This window comes from Aplidium turbinatum, chromosome 12 (genome assembly GCF_918807975.1).
Source record: "Aplidium turbinatum chromosome 12, kaAplTurb1.1, whole genome shotgun sequence".
NCBI classification, from domain to species: Eukaryota; Metazoa; Chordata; class Ascidiacea; order Aplousobranchia; family Polyclinidae; genus Aplidium; species Aplidium turbinatum.
Window position 1 is genome coordinate 9,957,082 of NC_137483.1, and position 21,201 is coordinate 9,978,282.

The following is a 21,201-nucleotide window of genomic DNA, read 5'->3' on the forward strand; positions in this document are numbered from 1 at the left end:
ATGCTGGTGATTTTAATTGCCACCACGTTGACTGGGGCTACAACACCACCAACACCGACGGAGAAAGCCTGGCCTCATGGTCAGCCAATAATAACCTCACCCTACTGCACGATCCCAAGGGTGCAGCGAGCTTCTTCTCTGGACGCTGGAACACTGGTACAAACCCCGATCTGGCTTTCGCAAGTGATGACCCCGATAATTGCCAACCGGACAGACGTGTGCTAGAGAAGTTCCCCAGGTCCCAACATCGACCCTCGATTATCACGGCTCCAACGCTCATAATGCCTGTCCCGAGCAAGCCTGTTAATCGATGGAACTTCAGAATGGCTAACTGGGAGTACTATAGCCTCCTCACCAATGAAGCCACACAGTATCTCCCATCCCCTCACACCAACAACGTGGAAGAAGCCTACCAGGACTTTTGTGATGCAATAACATCAGCGGCAAAACAATCCATCTCCCGCGGCCGACGAAAGACCTACATACCGTGCTGGGATAAGGAGTGCGAAAGCTTCTACTCCGACTTCCTCCACGCCCCTCAGGGCAATGACACCAACAGCTCAGCCACAGCTCTGCTGGCAAGGCTGGACTTAAAGAGGAAGGAGCGCTGGACAGAAGCCGTTGAATCAATCGACTTCACGCACTCCAGCCGCATAGCATGGAGTACACTGAACAACCTAACTGGCAGATCACGTGCCTCTCGTCAACAATGCCCCGTTTCAGCAAATTCCATCGCCTCACAACTTGTGGAGAACGGGAAATACAAATCGAAAGACCGTGAATCAGATAGATCCGTCTTGCAAGAAATGACGGACCTCTGGAGGGTAACAACCCCAGACGGGGACAACATCTCGGGTGAGTTCACCCCGGAAGAATTTTCCGCCGCCCTCCAGCACATAAAACCAGGTAAAGCCCCGGGCCCTGACCACCTATGCCCGGAGTTGATACTCCATGCTGCTGCCTCCTTAAAGTCCTGGTTAAAAGACTTCCTTTCCTGCTGTTTGCGCCACCTGAGAATTCCCAGAATCTGGAGAAAAGCCCTTGTGGTTGCAGTCCCTAAGCCGAAGAAGCCCCCAGGGGACCCGAAGAGTTACCGTCCAATCTCACTGCTCTGCATCCCCTTCAAGATTCTCGAAAGACTCATCTACGCCCGTGTCGAACCAATAATAGATCCGCAGCTCCCTCGTGAACAAGCTGGTTTCCGACACGGACGATCAACCGTAGATCAGGTCACTCTTATGACCCAAGACATTGAGGACAGCTTCTCGGCTAAGAAGAAGGCTGGCGCCGTGTTTGTTGATCTCACGGCTGCCTATGACACCGTATGGCATAGCGGCCTTACCTGCAAGTTACTCCGTCTGCTCCCTGACAGACACATGGTCCATATGATGATGGAACTTGTGCAAAACCGCAGTTTTACCCTCACAACCGGTAGCGGTCGTCGAAGCAGACTACGCCGACTTAAAAACGGCGTCCCACAGGGCTCAGTCTTGGCTCCTCTCCTGTTTAACATATACACCTACGACTTGCCCCCCACCAACTCCAGGAAATATGCTTACGCAGACGACCTGGCACTCCTGCACTCAGCAGGAAACTGGCAGTCAGTGGAGAGGAACCTCAGCCAAGACATGCAAACACTATCAGCATACCTCCAGAAATGGAAGCTACAGCTCAGCAAGTCAAAGACAGTGTCGGCGGCCTTCCACCTTAACAACCGGGAGGCACAGCGTGAGATAAACATCAAGATTGATGGGGAACGCCTGCCCTACTGTGCCGAACCTACATACCTCGGCATAACCCTGGACAGGTCACTCACGTACCGCCGGCACTTGAAGTCACTGCGCAAAAAACTATCTACACGCGTCGCACTTTTGAGGCGATTGGCGGGTTCCGGCTGGGGAGCTGGTGCTAAAACTCTTCGTACAGCTACCCTAGCCGTTGTTCATTCCACCGCTGAGTACTGCGCGCCGGTCTGGTGTCGTAGTTCTCACACCCACCAGATTGATACCGCCATCAACGACGCACTGCGTACTGTGACTGGATGCCTGCGTCCCACTCCAACGGACTGCCTACCCATCCTAGCAGGCATCCAACCCGCTGAGCTACGCCGTAAAGGAGCCACGATTTCTCTCGCTCGCCGCGCTTTGGACCCGGACCATCTCCTCCATGCAACATTCAAGAGACCACCACCTATAAAGCAGCAGCTGAAATCAAGACGCTCCTTTGTGCCTGCCGCACAACAACTCCTTAAGAACGCAGAAGAACTTGGTTTAAGTGCGGCACACTGGACGAACCACATGTGGAACACGGAGTGGCAAAATCACACCTCCACGCTCCGTGACTTCATACCCGACGCCGATCCCCGTCCACCAGGGATGTCCCTCGCAAGGCTTGCGTGGGTCAGGCTTTACCGCCTGCGAACTGGCGTCGGCCGCTTTCGTTCGGACATGCACAAGTGGGGCCTGGCTCCTTCATCATAATGCGAGTGTGGTGCCACGGAACAGACCGCAGACCATGTCATCCACCACTGCCTAACCCACCGGCCTCCACACGGTGCGCATGGTCTGAGAATCCTGGACGACGAGACTGCTGAGTGGCTGAAGATTTCCTGCCCTCCAATCTAGCCTGGAAAGATCGCTCATACGCCATCATCATCACCATTATGATTGCATGATACAAACAATTGTGCTTCTCAAACGTCTGTTGTTCATTGAAATATTCAAATTATGTACCGGTAGCACAGTTTGTGAAAGAAATTTGGTGTAATTAGGAAATTCACTTGAAAATCATCGTCCACATACAATATATTAATGCCATTTTTTCACGACAATCACACACAGTAAAAAGTCTCACCAATTTGTTACAACTCAACACACATACATTTTATTCACTATTTAAGTTACTATTTGGTGCTCTGGTTTATAATGTTGCACATGAGATCACTTATACATAACCTAACCTACAAACATTTCATGACATTGTGTGATACAAATTTCAAACGCATCAACTTCAGAAGCGCTATACGATTGATATAGTACAAACATAGCATAGTACGGTATTATCAACTTCGCAATAGATTGAGCTTCGTTTTTGTTGAAACCAGGATTTCGTGGCTCAGTTGAAGGTTATACAATAAATTGAGTTTCGATTTCATTTGTCATAGTACATGACTATAGGGAACTGTGTTCTGAAAGCTAGTGCAAACTGCTATACTATCACAGCGAACACGCAGCATCAGGCTAAAACAGGTCGTTTGTATCTACATTTGTGAATTATCAACATTGTTCAGACTGTAGCCTCCTTGCAGAAAACATTATTTAATTGTGAAAGTCTTTACATTTCTGTTTTAATAGATTACCCAGATTGTGGTGATGGATCGGACGAGGAATCATGCAACATCGAGTTGTTCCAGTGTCATGAATTATATGTTCAACGCCCCGATTCTACTGATCCACGGATATTTAATTCTTCACAAATAAGTCAGTTTTTATAGAATGGATTAACGTAAAATTATCTCAATCTTGGTTTTATTGCAAATTTATTTTTCTACCTAGCCCGGTTACTCACTGTTTATGCATTTTGTATGAGATGACGTATGACATAGGATGCATTTATAAGATGTCTCGAAAAAGCTATAAAGGTTTGGGAAATGTGTGTGCAAAGTCCTCACCATTTAAACTATTTGTTGATGACACGATAAGTTTTTTTCCTTTATTTGCACTTTCTCTATCTGTGAAGGCATTAGACATTTCCATTCATGCCACCGAATAAGTGGTGCAATAGTGAGGAGCCCAGCCTCATGGGCGAAACACCGTGTCTATTGCTGTCACTTCTTGCTACAATCGGCTGCCGAAAAACACATAATTAATTGGAGAGTCTTAATTGCTATTGCTAGCGTGGAGACGACACCGTAATGGTCATCGAATTGCAATTGCTCGCTGGTTTAGTAGGGACTCAGCCTTGTATTGACTGCCAAAAAGCTTTTTACGTATGATGGCCTATGCTCTCGTATCTTTTTCACCCATGTCTAGAGCAGTGATGGAACACCGCAAAAATGCACTGAAGATAAGCCATTAGCGAACGCTTTTTATTGGTGTGTCTTGCCAAAGACACAGCCACATGTTCTTGAGTGGTCTCTAACCAGCGTCCTTTCGAATGCCGTCCCAGGCTCTCATTACTCTGCCATGCAGCCAACGACGCTTTTTGATTAAAAACAATAACAACGCTTTTTAGTTTAGCCTAAAATCGTGCGAGTCTCTCTGTTCAACTGCATGCCTTCAATACATTTGGCTTTCTTGCCACACTTAATTGTCGTGTTATCAATGTTTGGCATCATATGTGTATGGGGAAAAGTTGTTTTTGGGGCTTTGAAAATATCTTTTGCCAAATCCGGATATTCATGCCCAAACAATTTTTGCGACGCATACTCTACCTCCAACTTCCCACTGTTACTAGTAGTCAAACACATAATATAAAAGTAGCCTACTTTGTCAAATACTTGACTCTGAATTAAACATTAGGGTAACAGAAAATTACCCAAGTTATAAAAAGGTAGGTTTTGATATAACTGCAGTTGAATTGTTTGATGTGTTTCTTAAAATCAGCAGGAGAAAGATGTTCTGCTTTTGTTGCATATTTCTGTGTGTTGTCTCGTAGCAATTAAGCATATAGCCTACCTAAAATGGTATCTGGATTACTGGCTGGTTTTGAGAAATTAAAAAAAAAATTGGACCTCAGTACTTTTCTTGCATAAGTTTGACTTTTGAACGATGCCAGTTTGCTATAGAGAACTTAAGTAGCCTATCTACAACTGTCATCTGAAAAATTTTAGTAGGTAACTTGGGACTGCAAAAGTACTTCAAAACAAGCAATAACTCAGTTTTGTCCAAAATGTGACTGAGAAAATGTTCGTAATCAGCTCTTCAATGTTGCTGTTAGGCCTACTACAAAGTAATGTATATAATATCATGATCACTTAAATCGGTAGGTTATAACCTTTTTCCTTGTTGAGATCACCTTAAAATCAATAATTCTGGCACCCCTCCTAAAATGCCTAAAACGTAACCAGTCACCAACGATTCAGAATGTTGGTTGAAGGCCGGTTAATAAATAGGCTACAGGTTCTTACGCCATTTTTATAACTATAATCCTAACTTAATGATTCAGCATCCACGCTCTCCCGCGGAAGAGGGATCGCATCCCTTAGGAGTGCGCGTGCATTCCTAATTTAAACCTATAATATTTTGCTAATATTTATTATCATGATCATTCTTAACATTTACTTTAAGTCTTCATTTCAACGTCCAGTTACTTTTCTTTGTCTCTCATTCCAAGTCTGTTCGAAAACGACTGTGGTCTGGTCTCAAAACAATTCTACAAAACAGAAAAAGGTTGTAAATGTAATTTATGAACCGTCCAATATCATATCTCCAGTATTTGACGTCAACCGCCCCCGGTATACAACTAAATGTGACGGAATAGCAAACTGTGAAAGTTCGGAAGACGAATGCAACGCGACGCTTTGTCCATTGCCTTTACCTGATTATTGCTACAATGTTCGGCATTCTTGTGCATTCACGTAAGTTGCTTTATAATGCAAGCAAATTAGTATGGAACGTCGTAGAGGCTAATAAATGCTAACTAGTTGAAAATTGTGACTATTTTAGTTTCGTACACAAGGGAAAAGGATAGGGCTATGTTATTGCAACATCAAGATGCCATATGTTTTGATCTTTTTCGCTCTTGATTTTATTTATTTTACCTCAAGAAAAAAGATAAAAAACAATACGGTGGTATTGCATTGCGTGTTCATAAGCGCTTGGCATTGCATAATGCGCACCTTATCTAGTAAATATCTACTTTGGTAGCGAACAAAACTTTTAAAATCTTTATTGTCTTCCTTTAGGTACATCTTTAATGATATTGTGGCATAGAAAAAATTAAAAACGATTTTTCTAAAAAGTTTTTTTTCAGTTGTAATGTCTCAAAGAAGGCATTGATTGGGAAAGAAGTTTGCGACCAAATGCCGGACTGCAATCCTACCGAACCCCCAAAATCTGATGACGAGTTGAATTGCCCAAACAAGTAAACATAAAAATTATGTAAACTCTAAGCCCTTCAAAGGAATAAAGCTACAAAACATACGTTACTGCAAAATCTGTTTCATTCTATGAATAACGAAAGCACACATGTTTGGCTAAGCTTTTACCTTCCGAAGGGTGTTGAACTGTTGAATTTTTTATTTTTAACTCAGATAACCACGCGGTCTTTTCGCCGCTTTATTGTATTATCTGCTACGGTAGGACACTACTAGTGCGAACGCTGTCATATAACGGATTCAAAAATGAAATACTGTAATTAGTTAGCTGTTGTCTCCATTGCGCCCAAGAAAAAATCAAATTTTCGTGTATTTTTCTCCCAACTTGTAGTACAGGTAGCCTACAGTTCACACAGAATAATGTTTGTATCTATTACGTACGAACTAAACAACACAGAATAGTTAGCAGTACAATTTGTTGCAAAATTGTAGCATTTGGCTAAAGAGTCAATTGAATATTTTGTGTTCATTTTTTTTACAAATATTGTTTATTTCACTATTGTATTTGTCAATCTTTTTTTGTTTATAACGCAAGATTTTACTGCGAAGACAAAGGAGCAACTAGGCTTCCAATTCACATTCCTGAGTCAGCCAAATGCAATAACGTCTCAGACTGTTTCGACGAAAGCGATGAGATGAATTGTACCAGTAAAACTCATTTTTATTGCGAACCCGGTACTATACCGCGCTACTTGCCCCGATACAAGGTGAGGTAACTTATACTTTACAGTACTAGCACTATTAAACTAAACAAAAGTTTAAGCGTAAGGCCTGTGGTCTCAAACCTAGCCTATTCTTGTTTCTTTGCATTACGATTTTTTCTTTAACGTTTTTAACTGCCAATCCATGAACTCGCACTGGGCTCTGAATTGTTTGATGACGAGCACAAGGAAAAAAGGAGTGGCGTAATTGAAAAGAAAAATGGCGTAAAATAATTGCATGAGCAGCTACTTTACTCTTCAACGACAGTAGAATGCTCTTTTTATGAGCCACAACAAATATCCAATCAGTTTACAATATTTAAGAAGAAGACTATAGCCTTGTAAAGCTACCATTTAATGAGATCGAAGCAACAACAGTGTTTAATAAAATCAATTAGTAAATTCTTGGGTTTAAGCATAAAATTTATAAACTTCATCCAAGCTTAACCAAGTAAATTTTAACTAAAACTGGCTATTGGATGAATGGGTCTTCGTGTTATGTTTTTGTCTTTGATATACAGCTGTAAATTCTGGAAAAAATATTTATTAATTTCTCTTCCCGTTTTGTTTAGGTATGCAACGGTATCCAAGATTGCCAAGATGGTGAAGATGAATGCCAGAATTGCTCCAAGAGCCCAATTTCATCTGATACGTTTCTTATCAGTTCATACGTGCTTCAAGTTTTCGTTTGGATTATTGGTAAAAACTAAACAATAAGTTTATAAAATTTATGTAACTCATCACCAGCTAACCTATAGAGTACAATACATCATTATTGCAGTGAAACAACGTCTGTAGTGAAATTGAGTTAACCCAATCATGCCCAGGTTCCCGTTTTGACTGAAGACTCAGGTCGTCCATATTTAGCACTAAATTAAACGCTTACAACTCTTTATTTCAAATATCATCGCCATTTGTTTACAATCAAAAGTGAGAAAAACTAACTGGTAAAGGTGATCAGGTACTATGACACTTCCTCAAATGGGCGATCAACCTAACAGGCTAACACAGAAAGCAATCATTAAGAAAATAAATCAATAGTTTTTTTTCAAGTCTAAACCTTAAACCATTTGACCAAGTAAACACTCACAATAGTATTTCAAATTTTTTTTAATATAATTTATGTTGTGGAACCGGTTTTCTTCCTATAGGATTCATCAGCACAACTGGATCGAAACGAAAAAATTACAGAAGATTACTATTAGCACAACTAGCCCAAAAAAAACGCAAATTTACATGTAAAAATGTTTACAAGAGAGAGAAAATTTTTCTATGATTATAAAAATTGTGAAATCCTTGTTTAAATATTCAAAAATTTCTTGTTTTTGTGTAACAGACAAGCAATGATTTTTTTGAAGGTATTTTAAAAACAACAACTTTGTTTTGCTTTTATATCATTTTATATGATCAGTTGTTGCGATTTACTAGATTTACTATCCTCTCTCGGAAACTGAAAGTTGATAAATTATCTTAACATTTCAATGTTTGCGGTTTTTCTTGCTGTCCCCCACCTCACAAAAATTCGTATTGTTCAAAAAGAACGAACTTTGCAAACTGGGATATTTGTCAGCTTTTGAAACGATTCCATTTTTACATTGACTTGTTGTCAAGAAACGTTGAATCGATATAAAAAAACTAATTTGCTTACTTCGAACGGTTGATATGTGGATTGTGAAAAGTTTAGCAGCAAAAGACAACATAGTTTCAATTATCAAACAGTATCAGTGTTCAAACGTTGAAATATGTATCAAGTATTTTGATCAAAAAATCAACTGGTATAAATAAAGCATGTTCGTTCAGTAAAGTGTTCTCTCGCTATGCCAAACGGAGACGATTTTAGACCAGGGGTGTGGCCCAAGAGCTTAAAATTTTTGACCGGCGGAAAGGGGTGGAGTTTATAATGTGTGACCTTTTAGACAGTTTCCGCTATGTCTCCAGTTTACAGCAATTAATAGGCATTATTTTTGATAGGTAACCCCACAAGTTCAACCATTGTAAAATCAAGCAAACAAATCTTTACCATAGGCTACATCTCTTGTAGTTACATTTTGTCTGTAGTAGCTCATGAAGTCGAAAAACCAGACAAAAAATCCGCTGCTGTTTTGCGGTTGATTGGCTTACTCGCGTTTTGTGTGTGAACAAGGAGTGAACATCCTTTCGCTGAGCATCTCAATGCGATTTCCACATGCGTCATAATACATAATAAGAACCATTGTGAACAATAGATACAATATTTCCAGTTGTGGCCCCTGGACCAAGCTAGCTATGTGTATGTGGCCAAACAGTGCGGCACGTTTAAAAACCCTGTTCTAGACGAAATGTATACAGTATAGTTGATTGCCACTTTAGCCGTTCGTTGACGTACTGGCGTATTGACTATTATAGCCAATAGTATCTTTATCGTACCGGGCGCGACCAAATCTATAATGATATGATATCAGTATTGAGTAAGTTGATGTTGATATATTGGGTTTATAACACCATGTCTTATAGCGTGAACTTTTGTCCAACTCACTAGGGAGCCAGTCCAGCATATGAGATTGACCTTTTTTGTGTCTTGAAAACTCCACATAGGGTTCGCATAGTTTTTGATTGAGCGGCATAGAGCCAAAGCAGTCAAACAAATGGTTGTTGGATGCAGCATCCGTATCTCACAAGCCGACATTACCCAAAACAACCACGATTAAGCAAGTTTTAATTGAGCAAGTAACAATTATTGCTGGCAACCCAGTTAACGCTATAGGCTACTAAGCTTTTCGATAATGTGATTTACGCTGATGCTTTTTGCTTAACGTTTCTACGTATCATTTTTTTATCTGGTTAATACAAAAGTATCTTTCACACAGGCATATTTGCTACGTTTGGAAATATCGGAGTCATACTTCACAATACTCGCCAACTCTACTCAAATAAAGATTCCTTATCTTCTATTGCTTACAACCATCGAGTTTTGGTCACGAACTTGGCTCTGGCGGATTTATTTCTTGGGGTAAGACTTCACTTTGATGCACCTGCATGTTCATGAAAGTAAAATTTCAAGAATAAATGAAATTCTAGTTGCAAAGCTTTTGCGCTTGGATAGAAATGTTATTCAAACCTGTGGCTTGATTAATTTTTATTTTAGATCATAAGTTTTAAGGTCAGTAGTTTTCTATGGCTATTATGTTTGCAGCTTAGCCTATTTGTTTGTAGAAAGTATTTTTCTCTTTTTCTTCATTCATTCAATCAACCGATTTTCTTAGATTTATCTGATTAGCCTTGGGGTAGCCAACAGCGCCTACAGTGAAATATATTGCCGAAGGGATATTCAGTGGAGAGCCAGCAGGACTTGTTCAGGAATAGGAGTCATCGCTCTGATAAGCGTACAATGTTCAGTATTTTTGCTGACCATCATGGCTACTATGCGTTTGTTTCTTGTTGCAAGGTAGGTTTAACCTTTAAATTTTTCATGGTTTTTAATTTTATAGCAGCATCATCCATGGCCTACAATATATTTTCTTTTGTATTTTGAAAATGATTAAGTTTAATTTTTTCATCCTTCTTTAGGCCAATGAACACAGTTTCGCAGAGACAATATATCTTTGTGGCCATATTTTTTGCTTGGTTTGCTGCCTTCATACTTGCATTGGCACCATTGTCAGAATCTCAGACCAACTACTTTGTCTCTGAAGTCTGGTAAGTTCAACATATATAATCTTGACAGAAAAGTTGTCACAGCTATTGCAAACAGTAGACCAACAAAGCGGTGAAATTTAGAGTTCGAACGCAAAAACTAATTCATGTAAAACAAAACGGCAAATAAGTTTGAAACTACATAACATCTTGAACCAACAGTACACTGAACGTTGGTGTGCTTTTGACAATAAGCTAGTATTTCCAAACCGTTTCAAGATGAGTCTACGGTAATCCTATTTTTAATGCACTTCCTGCTTGAAGCGTGCATGACCAATGCAACGTGCTTCCTGTTTTGCTTTGTTGATATTGACTCACTTTGACATAGGCCTGACCAAAACATAGATTTACTGACGCGATTTCGTTACCTTACCTTTGAAGGATATGGCAGTGCCTACGTGACATATTTCGATCAGTAGGCTAAGCTGTCTTGCAAAATGTCAGCCCGAGACAAGTGATGAAATCCTCTTCTTGGTTTTGTTCGCGCAACAAGAATCTTCATTGTTGAAGCCCCTTCCCACAACTATGCAGAATGAGCAAGCTAACTGGTTGTATCATGGCTACCTAAACATGGTAGCTGTAGCTCTATCTCTAGGTATCCATGTGTACATAGCCTACTTGGCGACGTCTGGTTGGGTTGTTTTCTTACGAAAGGCTGAAGTACCTATGATTTACAGTAATTAGTCCATATTCTGCGTCAGTCTATAAAAGTACTATTTAACAAGGGTTCAGCGGAACCCATGTATAGTGAGGTTCCATGAGTTTAAAGCAGGGGTTCTTAAACATTTTTTAACGCGGACCCCTTAAAAAAAATGGTTTGCGTGGACTCCCTTTGTGGCCTAGTCCGAGAAACTTTTTTGATCAGCATGAATTGGATATAACGCAATAAAATTTAAATGAATTGGTAACAAAATTTATGTTTTATTAAATTTAAAAAATATCAAATGCAGATTGTTTTTCAATATCTTTGATTTAATTTCATTAATGTGAAAAATGCTGCTATTTGTCTTCAACAAGAACATGAAATTGTGGCTTCGTGTTTGATAGGGCAGATAGGATAGTTATTTGATCTTAATCTTTTTACTTTTGAAAAATTTATTCCATTTTTCAAATTACACACTAAGATTTCCATTGGGCCTTAATGGACCCCATAGAACTAGTCCGCGTACCCTTTGGGGGTCCACGTACCCCAGTTGAAGAACTCCTGGTTTAAAGGGTTCCATATGGTTCCATTACGGTTCCTAATTTTTCTAGGAATATCATTTTTTTGCTTCAGTATATTGCTGCGTCATGCTAAATTTTTAGATTACCGTGCAGAAACATCGATAGTTGTTGCGTCACTTTCTTTGTTATGCTTTTAACAAGAACGTTATTGTTTTAATTTGAAGTTTTGTTAGTGCGGTTCCCCGACAAACACGAAAGTGAACCAGAGGTTCCGCCACGAGAAAAAGGTTAAAGAGCCTATGTTGACGTTTCTTGCCAGTATGAACGACTTTTTTGTAAAGTTAAGCTCAGGCTGCCCTAATGTTAAGTCAATCAGAAAACCTATAGCATAGAAATATGCTTATACAGTATTTGCGACAAAGGACAACTTTACTCACAAAGTGTCCTGTTGGAAAACAGGTATGAAGACAATCCTTTCCTGGCGTTAGTTGAAAGGAAAGAAATGGAAGACTTTACAACCAGACTGTGGGCGTTGCAAGGCAATGGCAACAACGATTCCTTTCCTTGGAATACTGACAGGTGAATCAAGCAGACAATGAAAACTATTGAAAAAAGGCATAACTTTAACATCAATGCAGCGCAAATGTAGGTCACCGTTACCTACATACTTGTAATATTTTACACCCATAACGGTCGATATACTTTAGGTTGCCATGTTTATACCGAACTCCGATTAAGTTTACAATTCCAGACCTATAGATTAAGCAACTGTAAATTTGCTCGGTTTGGCATAATTATGTTCTAAGTAGCCTATATTGACAAATTAGTTTAAACCTATATTTTGTTATTAATAGTTTTGTTGACTAAAAATAAAAAGTCTGTGACAGGCTCGCCTACTGCGGTATGATAGGGCTTTGTCACTTTGCAAATAAAATTAATCATGAAAATAATGGAGCCAAGAGTAAGATACTGTGCAGTGTTTGGTGTTACTATTTTAAAGTTCGACTGAATAGACTTGCTTACAGTTACAGAAAATATCTCAAAATATCTTGAATTGTATCATATCATCGATGTATACAGTTTTAGCAACAAAGGTGTCTAAATATCACTTGATCTTGAACAAATATTTAAAGTAATAAAGTGAGGGAAAACTGATGCCGTCATTGTATAGTTTCACTCCTCTCTCACTTGTACACATAAAAAGACTGGCTATGCATATTTTGTTTTGTAACTTATTATTATTGTAACTGTCTCTGCCGCCAGTGTAGCCAAATCGTTTGGCATCCACTGGCTTCGATCAGTCTTTTAACAAGGTTGATAGGATCTCCATTCTGTTTTGTCCTTTGCGATGTTTTGCAATCGATGGTCAATTTAGTCGGCCAATTTATTGAATCTATTTAGTCGGCCAATTTATTGAATTAACCTTTAAGGTGGGGCACAGCAATTCAAACCAAGAAATGTTTTGGTTTTTGTTTCTAATGTTTTTTACCCAACTGTTTTGAGATGTAATGATTTCTTCGATAATCTGAGCCCTAACTGCTTGGAGACAGAAGAAGTTTTTGACCAGCCAGGCAACCTGTAAAGTAGGCTGCGGCAATTCATAGCAGCAGGTAATAACAAAGTCATCTTCACCAGATCGCTAACATGGAAGAACATGATCGATACGGTTTCTCAATTGAAGGAGAATTCCAAACCAAGCCTTTATTTTGGATATTATTCCGCACACGGAGTCTGTCTTCCTCGAATATTTCCGGATTCTTCAACTGATCGTTCATGGGGATTTTCTTTGTTTCTTATCATAATAAACTTTTTGGCATTTATCTACATGTTATGCGCTTACACTGCAATTTACAGGTAAGAGGCTTAGCTAACTTTACAGTACAAATAGCATTTAGCCTATTCATGGCCTTCTAGACTACTGTATAACCAACTTCACTTTATTAACCTGTTAAGTGCGTATAACGACAATTGTCGTCCGAGACAGTCGCTCTTGCTGTGCGTAAGACGACAATTGTCGTTTTCGTGATCGCAGCTATTTATGGCGCTTTTAATTTCGCTTTCCTCTATTCACTTTGTCTGGTAAGGCGCAATTATGACGTGTGAAGAAACACAGATGCATTGTTTACATTACAATAACGATTGCAGCCTGACGGAATTCATTAATCCCTAAATCACTCTATTACAATATTAGGTAGCTTCTGCACTCCCCCTACAATATAACCACAATTGCAAGAATAAAACGATTTCGTCCTAAATGTTTTTTTTTCTGAAATGGCTTCCTTCCAGTGTATAAAATTCGAACCACATCATGCGCGCTCAGTCAGTGTGAAGTCATTTTGATTTAATGTTGCAAGCAGTTTCAGAAATATTTTGTTGTGTTCGAAAACATATTTTGTAACATATAGTCAACAAAACAATTAGGGTTTTGTTTTGCTGCTAATGTTAGAACAAGCGTCAGAAAATGGTAGGCTACAGTTTGAATATTTCCAAACTAAACTTGCGTGTACTTTGTTTAGTGTCCTATAAATGCTTAGAAATTATTCTGTTCTGTGAATTGATGTATTTTTTTCTTCATAATAAACAACTAGTTGAATAATTTCACACTGGTGAAGGGTATAATCACTTGAGAGTAATGCGATTACACCAGAAAACAATAGTCCAGCCGGAGACTTCTCTGCAATAGTCGATGAAAAAGTAAAGCAATAGACACAAAAGGAAATCGAACAAAAGCGCATTGTGCTGCGTCATGGGGGTTCCCTAATATCCTAGCAAGCAATACTGCGACGAAAAATACTGCGAGTGATCAAATTAAATACGCACAGTAAGGAGAGTTTCGGAAATTTAATTACGCACTTAACGGGTTAAGTTTCTGGATTACACCTAAAAATCGTACCTCAAAATTTATGCTTTAACAAAGATCAATGAAGGAAGTAGCGCTGTTGCTTATGGTCAACCACATATCATGAACTTTTATTGACCAGCTCGGGAGTGTTTCTAAAATGTAAATTGTCGAAATCTAAAGAATAAGCTTTTCAATAACATTTTCATGTTGCCCAGTGATAACCTTGTAGGGGTATTAATGTGTTGGCTGTTGGGGCTATTAAAATTTTGTGTTGCCATACTGCGCTATGAAGTCAAACGCAGTAAGTTGACTTGCAATATGTTTCAAATCGAAATTATTATCAATGTATCCTACAATAAACATATCGTAAACAGCCCTTGCTTTCTTTCCCGACCTTGCACTTGAGCGAAAAATCTTACAAGGCCAAATTTAGGCTACTTATTGGACAAAAACAATAGTTCTGTAAAGAAGAGCCGAAACCATAAATAACCTTAACTCATCAAATTCTTGACAAATTGAAGAATACAAAGCATCTGGAGAACAATTAAGATTGACTAATGGAGTTTCTTTAGAGCAGGGGTTCTTAAACTTTTTTTAACGCGGACCCCTTAAAAAAATTTTTGTTTGCGTGGAGCCCCTTTGTGGCCTAGTCAGAGAAACTTTTTAGCTCAGCATGAATTGGACATAACGCAATAAAATTAAAATGAATTGGTAACAAATTTATGTTTTATTAAATTTAAGAAATAGCGAATGCAGATTGTTTTTCAATATCTTTGATTTAATTTCATTAATGTGAATTAGGATGCTGCTGTTTGTCTTCAACAAGAACATGACATTGTTTCTTCGTCTTTGATAGGGCAACACGCATGTCATCCTTTGCATCCAATCGGTTTCGACTGTTTGTTTTGATAGTTACCATAAGGATGATCCTGACTCACATAAATATATAAATATGTAGTCGCAAAAAGGATTATAGCAGCCATCGCTCTATTTACCAAAAGAGGATATGCTTGCGTCAACGAACTCCAAAAATCGCCAATACTTTTCGAATTGAAAGACATTCTCAATGATTTCACTGCCCTTATAGTTTATTGAACTCTTTTGCAAGGTCCTCACCACCGATAGATTCCAGTTCAACGAGGAAAGGGTAAAATATTCATGCTGTATTTTTAACATCTTCTGCGCCTAAGCAGTAGCCTAATCTCTGAAAGAGTTTTGCAATGCTTCCAAATGTCTGCACATGTCTGTGTGCAGAGAAAGTGGTAGAGCACGTCTAGCCTAGCAGCAACTGATAAAATTTTGCAATGTTCAAATAGCGGCAAAAATAACAATGTGGAAAGGGACGTAATAATCGTACGTAACAAAAAAACAGTACAATAACATAACAATTATCTGGAAATGCCAAACTAGAAATCATCAGCGTTGTTTGAACTTAATATCTTTTCTTTTGAAAAATTTATTTCATTTTTGAAATTATACCCTAATATTTCCATTGGGCCTTCATGGACCACCTAAAACTAGTCTGCGTACTCCTTGGGGGTTCATGGACCCCAGTTTAAAAACCCCTGCTTTAGAGGTACAAGCTCTCTATTGTCTCACACTACATTGAGTGTCAGAAGAATGTTTCTTCAAGGACATAGAAAGGTACTTTGGAAACTTATTTGATTGATTGAATCTTTATTCTCGGACTGGGAAAGCTTCTTGCAGAGCTTAATCCTGGCAGTTTCGCACACTTGTAGAGGCTTTGAATTACTGACGCAGATCCGGTCACCGAGATTGACAGAGTGGAGTTTCCGATTGTTGAAGTCTTGTTGCTGGGAAATTATTTCATCCATTAGATGCCGCTGAATGGAGAGCAATCCTTAACGTGCGTTACTCAAGCGCATACCCCGAGAGTCAAACCAGCGCCGCTTGATCTTGAAGCTTTTACGTTCCAGAAGTCACGGGCTAATCAAGTGAGCTATCGGGACGGATTTCAGGCATTTTTGCGTGCTTCTATATGTAGAGGCTTTAAACCAGTAACACAAGTCGGTCATCAAAGTTCCCAAGTTATTTTTATAAAACTTAAGGAATTGAAAAGCCACGACAAAACTGAAACATTGTTATTCTCGAAATTATTTATAAATATACACTTTAGCATCACCATCCGAAATAGCAAAAGAGCAGGAGCGACTGTAACCAGCCAAAGCGATTCCGCTTTTCAACGCAAGATCACCAGAATCATTCTCACGAACTTTTGCTGTTGGATTCCAATTTGCATCATGGGTTTTGTGAGCGCAGGAGGTAAAAACATTATTTCTATTTCTAAAAGCAGTAGCTTTGAAAACGTTTTTGGTACGACGATTTTAGAATAACGAAAGTCGGCTGCAATGCATAACCGAGTGGGAAAAGCTTCAATACGGCACTCGAAAGGGCGCTGTTTCGACACCGCTCAAGAGCACGCAGCCTGTGTTTTTTGAAGATAATTAAGGCATGCCTGAAGGTGGACACGAAGATTGCACACAGATTGGCTTCCTTGTTTTCTCGTTTCTAAATTTTCAATCCGGCGTCGCTCACATTGGTACAACGTAATAGCCCATGGCCAGTGCCCATAGCCCTAGTAGAATATGGCCGGCTATGTCACGTATGAAGGCCTGTTTACAACGGGCCGATACAAAAATACTTGAAATTTTGACTAACAAAGAAACTGCTCTTACTGGCATGAGGTACAACAAAGCAGATATTTTTCAGACTTGTTAGGCGTTTTTAATGCATTTAATAGGTGCCTGACCTTACATTTAGACATATTGCATTACCAAGCTACATAATGAATGGTGCAAATTAATAATTTGAAAGTGAACAAACACCTCAAAATAAACAATAACAAACAGCACAGACTATTTTTTTACAACAGAAATAGTGTAAGGACATGCGAAAATAATGATATGATATATGTTTTATTCAATGAAGTGGGGGGAACTACAAAGACGATAGTGATCATGGTGACGGAAAAAAGACATCCCATAACTACAATAGAATCTTAAACTACTTTTTCCTTTGCTTAAATGCTACAATGTTATCAATTCTTTTTGACTCATTTATAATCTTTTGGTAATGATTATAATAAATATTAACAACATTTTTCGAAGCAAAAATGGTTGCCCCAGTCCCCAGACCACATGTGTGTCACATGTAAACTTTACACCGAAGAAAAGATATTTTTTTAAAACATAGTCTACTGCATAGCCTTTCGACAAGGCAATCCACATTTGCATACCTTTTCTTCAACAACATCTAAAACAGCAAAAGCACTATAAACAAAATCAACAAGTGGCTGAGAAGGCACATTGAAGCTCCCCTTGACAAAAGTTGAAAGTACAAAGGAGCTTTAGCTGCGGAATCAGCTGTAAGTAAACTTTTGCACATTGCACATTTGGAGCCTTTAACAAGTTTTTTGCAATATAACCGGCTATTGTAAAGCCAACTTCTGCACTATTAGAAGATAATGTTGCGTCAAACATTTCATTGGCAACTTTATCCACATCTTTCTGAAACTTTTCAAAGCTTGAAATGCATAGATCACTTGCAGCTAGATCCCCTTTCCAAAATTGAATATCCCTTTTCAACAAATCTGTTTGCACATGCAAATTTCGATCTACTAACAGCTTCAGCAACCTTGGGAAAGCCAGACAACTTGTCAGAAATAATGTTGTAAAAAAATCAAAAAAGGTTTATTCCCGACAGTAGGCTACTGGAAACCATCTGGGCAGTGTGCCTTAGTTTTGTCACTGAAAATAAGATATTCTGTTTTTCTGCGAGAAGTCTACCAGTTCATCAAGTTGTTTTATACGAATTTTGGGTGCTTTTCGTGGAGGTGGTGCTGGAGTTGGTAAAGCTGATGGAGTGATGGCGTTTTAATGCTTGAATTGAGTGAACTGTCGGAACTGGATTTAGATGCCACATGAGGTTATTTCTTTTACCATAACTTATAAATTTCTTCAAAATATTTCATACACAAAACAGACTTTTGTGTAGGCTCCCAGTTAGATCGGTTAACAAGTTTTATCCATTGCGGCAGCAACACTACACCATATCCAAAGGAAAAGCAAACTTAGAAATATTGGTAGTACTAGCAGAAGTAAAGTAGCCTGATTTGCAACCAAACGCAATGCATTTGTTAGGCATTTTGTCACTTAATTCCTACAAAATGCAATAAAACAACAAGTCCATCATCTACTTGAACATGTGAACTACAGATCATGACCGATTCGTGGTCATGTATAATTGTATAGGCTATCCTACATGCCAAGACTTGCATTACGATTCATGCATTGGTCAAAGAGTTACAATATTTTGCTGACAGAAAACGATTGGTTTATCTAGTTTAGTTTTGCAAACATGAAGCTAACCTGCTTTCCTTTCGTCAACTGACTACAAAGTTAAAGTAGGCTACAGTAGCAATTAAAAAGTATGCTGAAGTGAAGATACAACTAAGTCTGTAGCCATTGCATATCAGAAGCTTGATTTGCTCAGTAGCCTAATCAGCTGCATAATTTCGGTAACGTGCATTACTTTTCTGTGCTATGTTGCTTGAGAATATCACATGAAAACTAACTGCACAAATGCACATACTATATTATTTTCCTTTTCACTCTAGCTGCGAGACTTGCCTATGCTGTGACTAACTGTGTATGAGTTTACTTCATGGTTCACTCCCATCAAGCAAAATGTCCAGCTGCGCAATGTTTCAGCTCTCAATTTACAAACTTTCTTAACATTGAGTCAACGTCCACAAACCTGCGATTCATGTCAACATACTCTTAAGGCAAAAGTAATGTATTTTGTCTGCCGAACTGCTACGAAACAGTCGGCCCGGTATTTTAAGGCTTCAAAATGTGACATAACCGGTCATCTCTACTAGTATGGTCATGAATAGCCACACAAAAAGTTTTATTTTTGCAATGTATTCTGAAAAAATATACAAAATAACACACTTGTTTTACTTAACAACAAAGCTATTTTTTAAATTTTTAGGTGGCACATTGTCTGAAGAGGCTTATGCTGTTTCAGCCATCATTTTGTTACCAATAAACAGCGCCTTTAATCCTTTTCTTTACTCTGACTTGCCTGATTTGATTTGGAAAAAAGTTTTTGCTCAGTCGTCGTGTGGAAGGTGGGTTGAATCAAGACAGTTCGCTGGCTCAACAAGACGACATGTGTCCATGCAAACTGCAAAAGGAAGTACGCAAAGTATTTTCGTTGTGATAAGCATAGCAGTATGGCAGCGTTTCATAGGGATAAAGTAATTTCATGGGGATAACGCAGTTTCTGTGATCCGCGGACGAGTGGTTTGCCATCCCTGTTATAGTCTATATCACTTTAATAGCATATTAAGAAAGTACTGAAATTATGCCGAGAAACACAACTTGCGCAAGGTGAAACACACATTCGGATCAAAACAATAACTTACTCAATAAACTATTTTCAAACTAATTGCGTTCCAGGAGTCAAGTGCTTACGTACCAGCACCGTCACGCGTTTTACAGTTTGAGTAGCACTGATCTAGGGAATGCAACTTGGCAGTGTTTGTTGGGCCAGGAAACCTTATCCATACAGCAAAATTTGTCATTTTAAAATTGATTGGACGTCTGCAGGCGTTGAATCAATGTAAAAATGACGGATTTGACTGTCTGGGATTGCTATACTCCAGTGGCGATATTATACCTTAAATTGCAAAAATTGTGGTTTAATCTTTGAGTTAATGTGCATTAAATTTAAATGCTACTGATTCAATTTAATGCGCTACACGAGTAATATGTCATGAATCTGGTAAACGTGTTTATTTACAGCAAAGATCACAGATGATAATCTTGCAACCCGTCCATCTACACAAGAATTCAGCAGGCTCTAAAATCGAAGCAGTACCTTTTGTGAAAACTGTCCTTTTCAGAACTACTTACACCAGTGATTAGAAGAATCCAGTAAACGATATTGATGTTTCTCGGCAGTAGCAAGAATTGACAGCGATAGACACCGTGTTTCGCCCATGAGGCTGGGCTCGTCAGTCACCGCTTTGCCAGTCAGTTTCTTATCTTTGTGGAAACAAAAGAACCAACAAAACTAGCAGGCGCCAGGGCAGAGGACATTAGTGGTGCGATACTGACGAGCCCAGCCTCATGGGCGAAACACGGTGTCTATCGCTGTCAATTCTTGCTACAAATCGGCTGCCGAGAAACATATTGTTGATTGGATGGTCTGAATGGCTAGCGTGGAAGCTACACCGTTATGGTTAGCGAATCGCAACTGCTCGTTGTACCAGTGAGTGCTCAGCCTTGTGCTGATAGCCGGGAAGAACGCCCCTTTCTTCACAACGATATTGATAATAATTTATTGTTGTTGTAATGTTCAAACTGTGTAAGTTATTGAGGAAACGTCTTGTGCTTTGAGATGCTGAGCTTTGACACATGCAAAGATCCATTTCTAGGTGAACTGAAATCATAACAAAAAATTGCAGCTATGATTGAGTGTAAGTAAACATCTGTTCAATGCGTCCTTGCTAAAGTTACCGTACGTCAATGAAAAAAAGCATTAGTTGTTTGTACCGTTTTTAAAACTTAAAGCTTTTTGTTGTAAGAGTGAAATGATGAATGGACTATTGCTGCATGCAGGCACCTTTTTCATTTGTAAAGCTGCTGTGAAATTGCGTTTTGTTGAAGGTAGTTTAGATGAAATGCATACGCTCAACT

General features: G+C 39.1%; 1 protein-coding gene across 1 annotated transcript in view; it reads left to right on the forward strand.

Annotated features, from left to right (window-relative positions):
- LOC145780576 (uncharacterized) overlaps positions 1–20,366 on the forward strand; it is a 36,870-nt gene extending 16,504 nt beyond the window's left edge. Inside the window, exons 7-18 of the mRNA XM_082592202.1 lie at positions 5,434–5,578; positions 5,974–6,084; positions 6,633–6,804; positions 7,371–7,497; positions 9,645–9,787; positions 10,041–10,222; positions 10,345–10,473; positions 12,094–12,213; positions 13,270–13,488; positions 16,614–16,759; positions 19,490–19,696; positions 20,305–20,366. Coding sequence (XP_082448328.1) covers positions 5,434–5,578; positions 5,974–6,084; positions 6,633–6,804; positions 7,371–7,497; positions 9,645–9,787; positions 10,041–10,222; positions 10,345–10,473; positions 12,094–12,213; positions 13,270–13,488; positions 16,614–16,759; positions 19,490–19,696; positions 20,305–20,366 — 1,763 coding nt within the window. The remainder of the gene's footprint in view (positions 1–5,433; positions 5,579–5,973; positions 6,085–6,632; positions 6,805–7,370; positions 7,498–9,644; positions 9,788–10,040; positions 10,223–10,344; positions 10,474–12,093; positions 12,214–13,269; positions 13,489–16,613; positions 16,760–19,489; positions 19,697–20,304) is intronic.
- Positions 20,367–21,201: the final 835 nt, after the last annotated feature.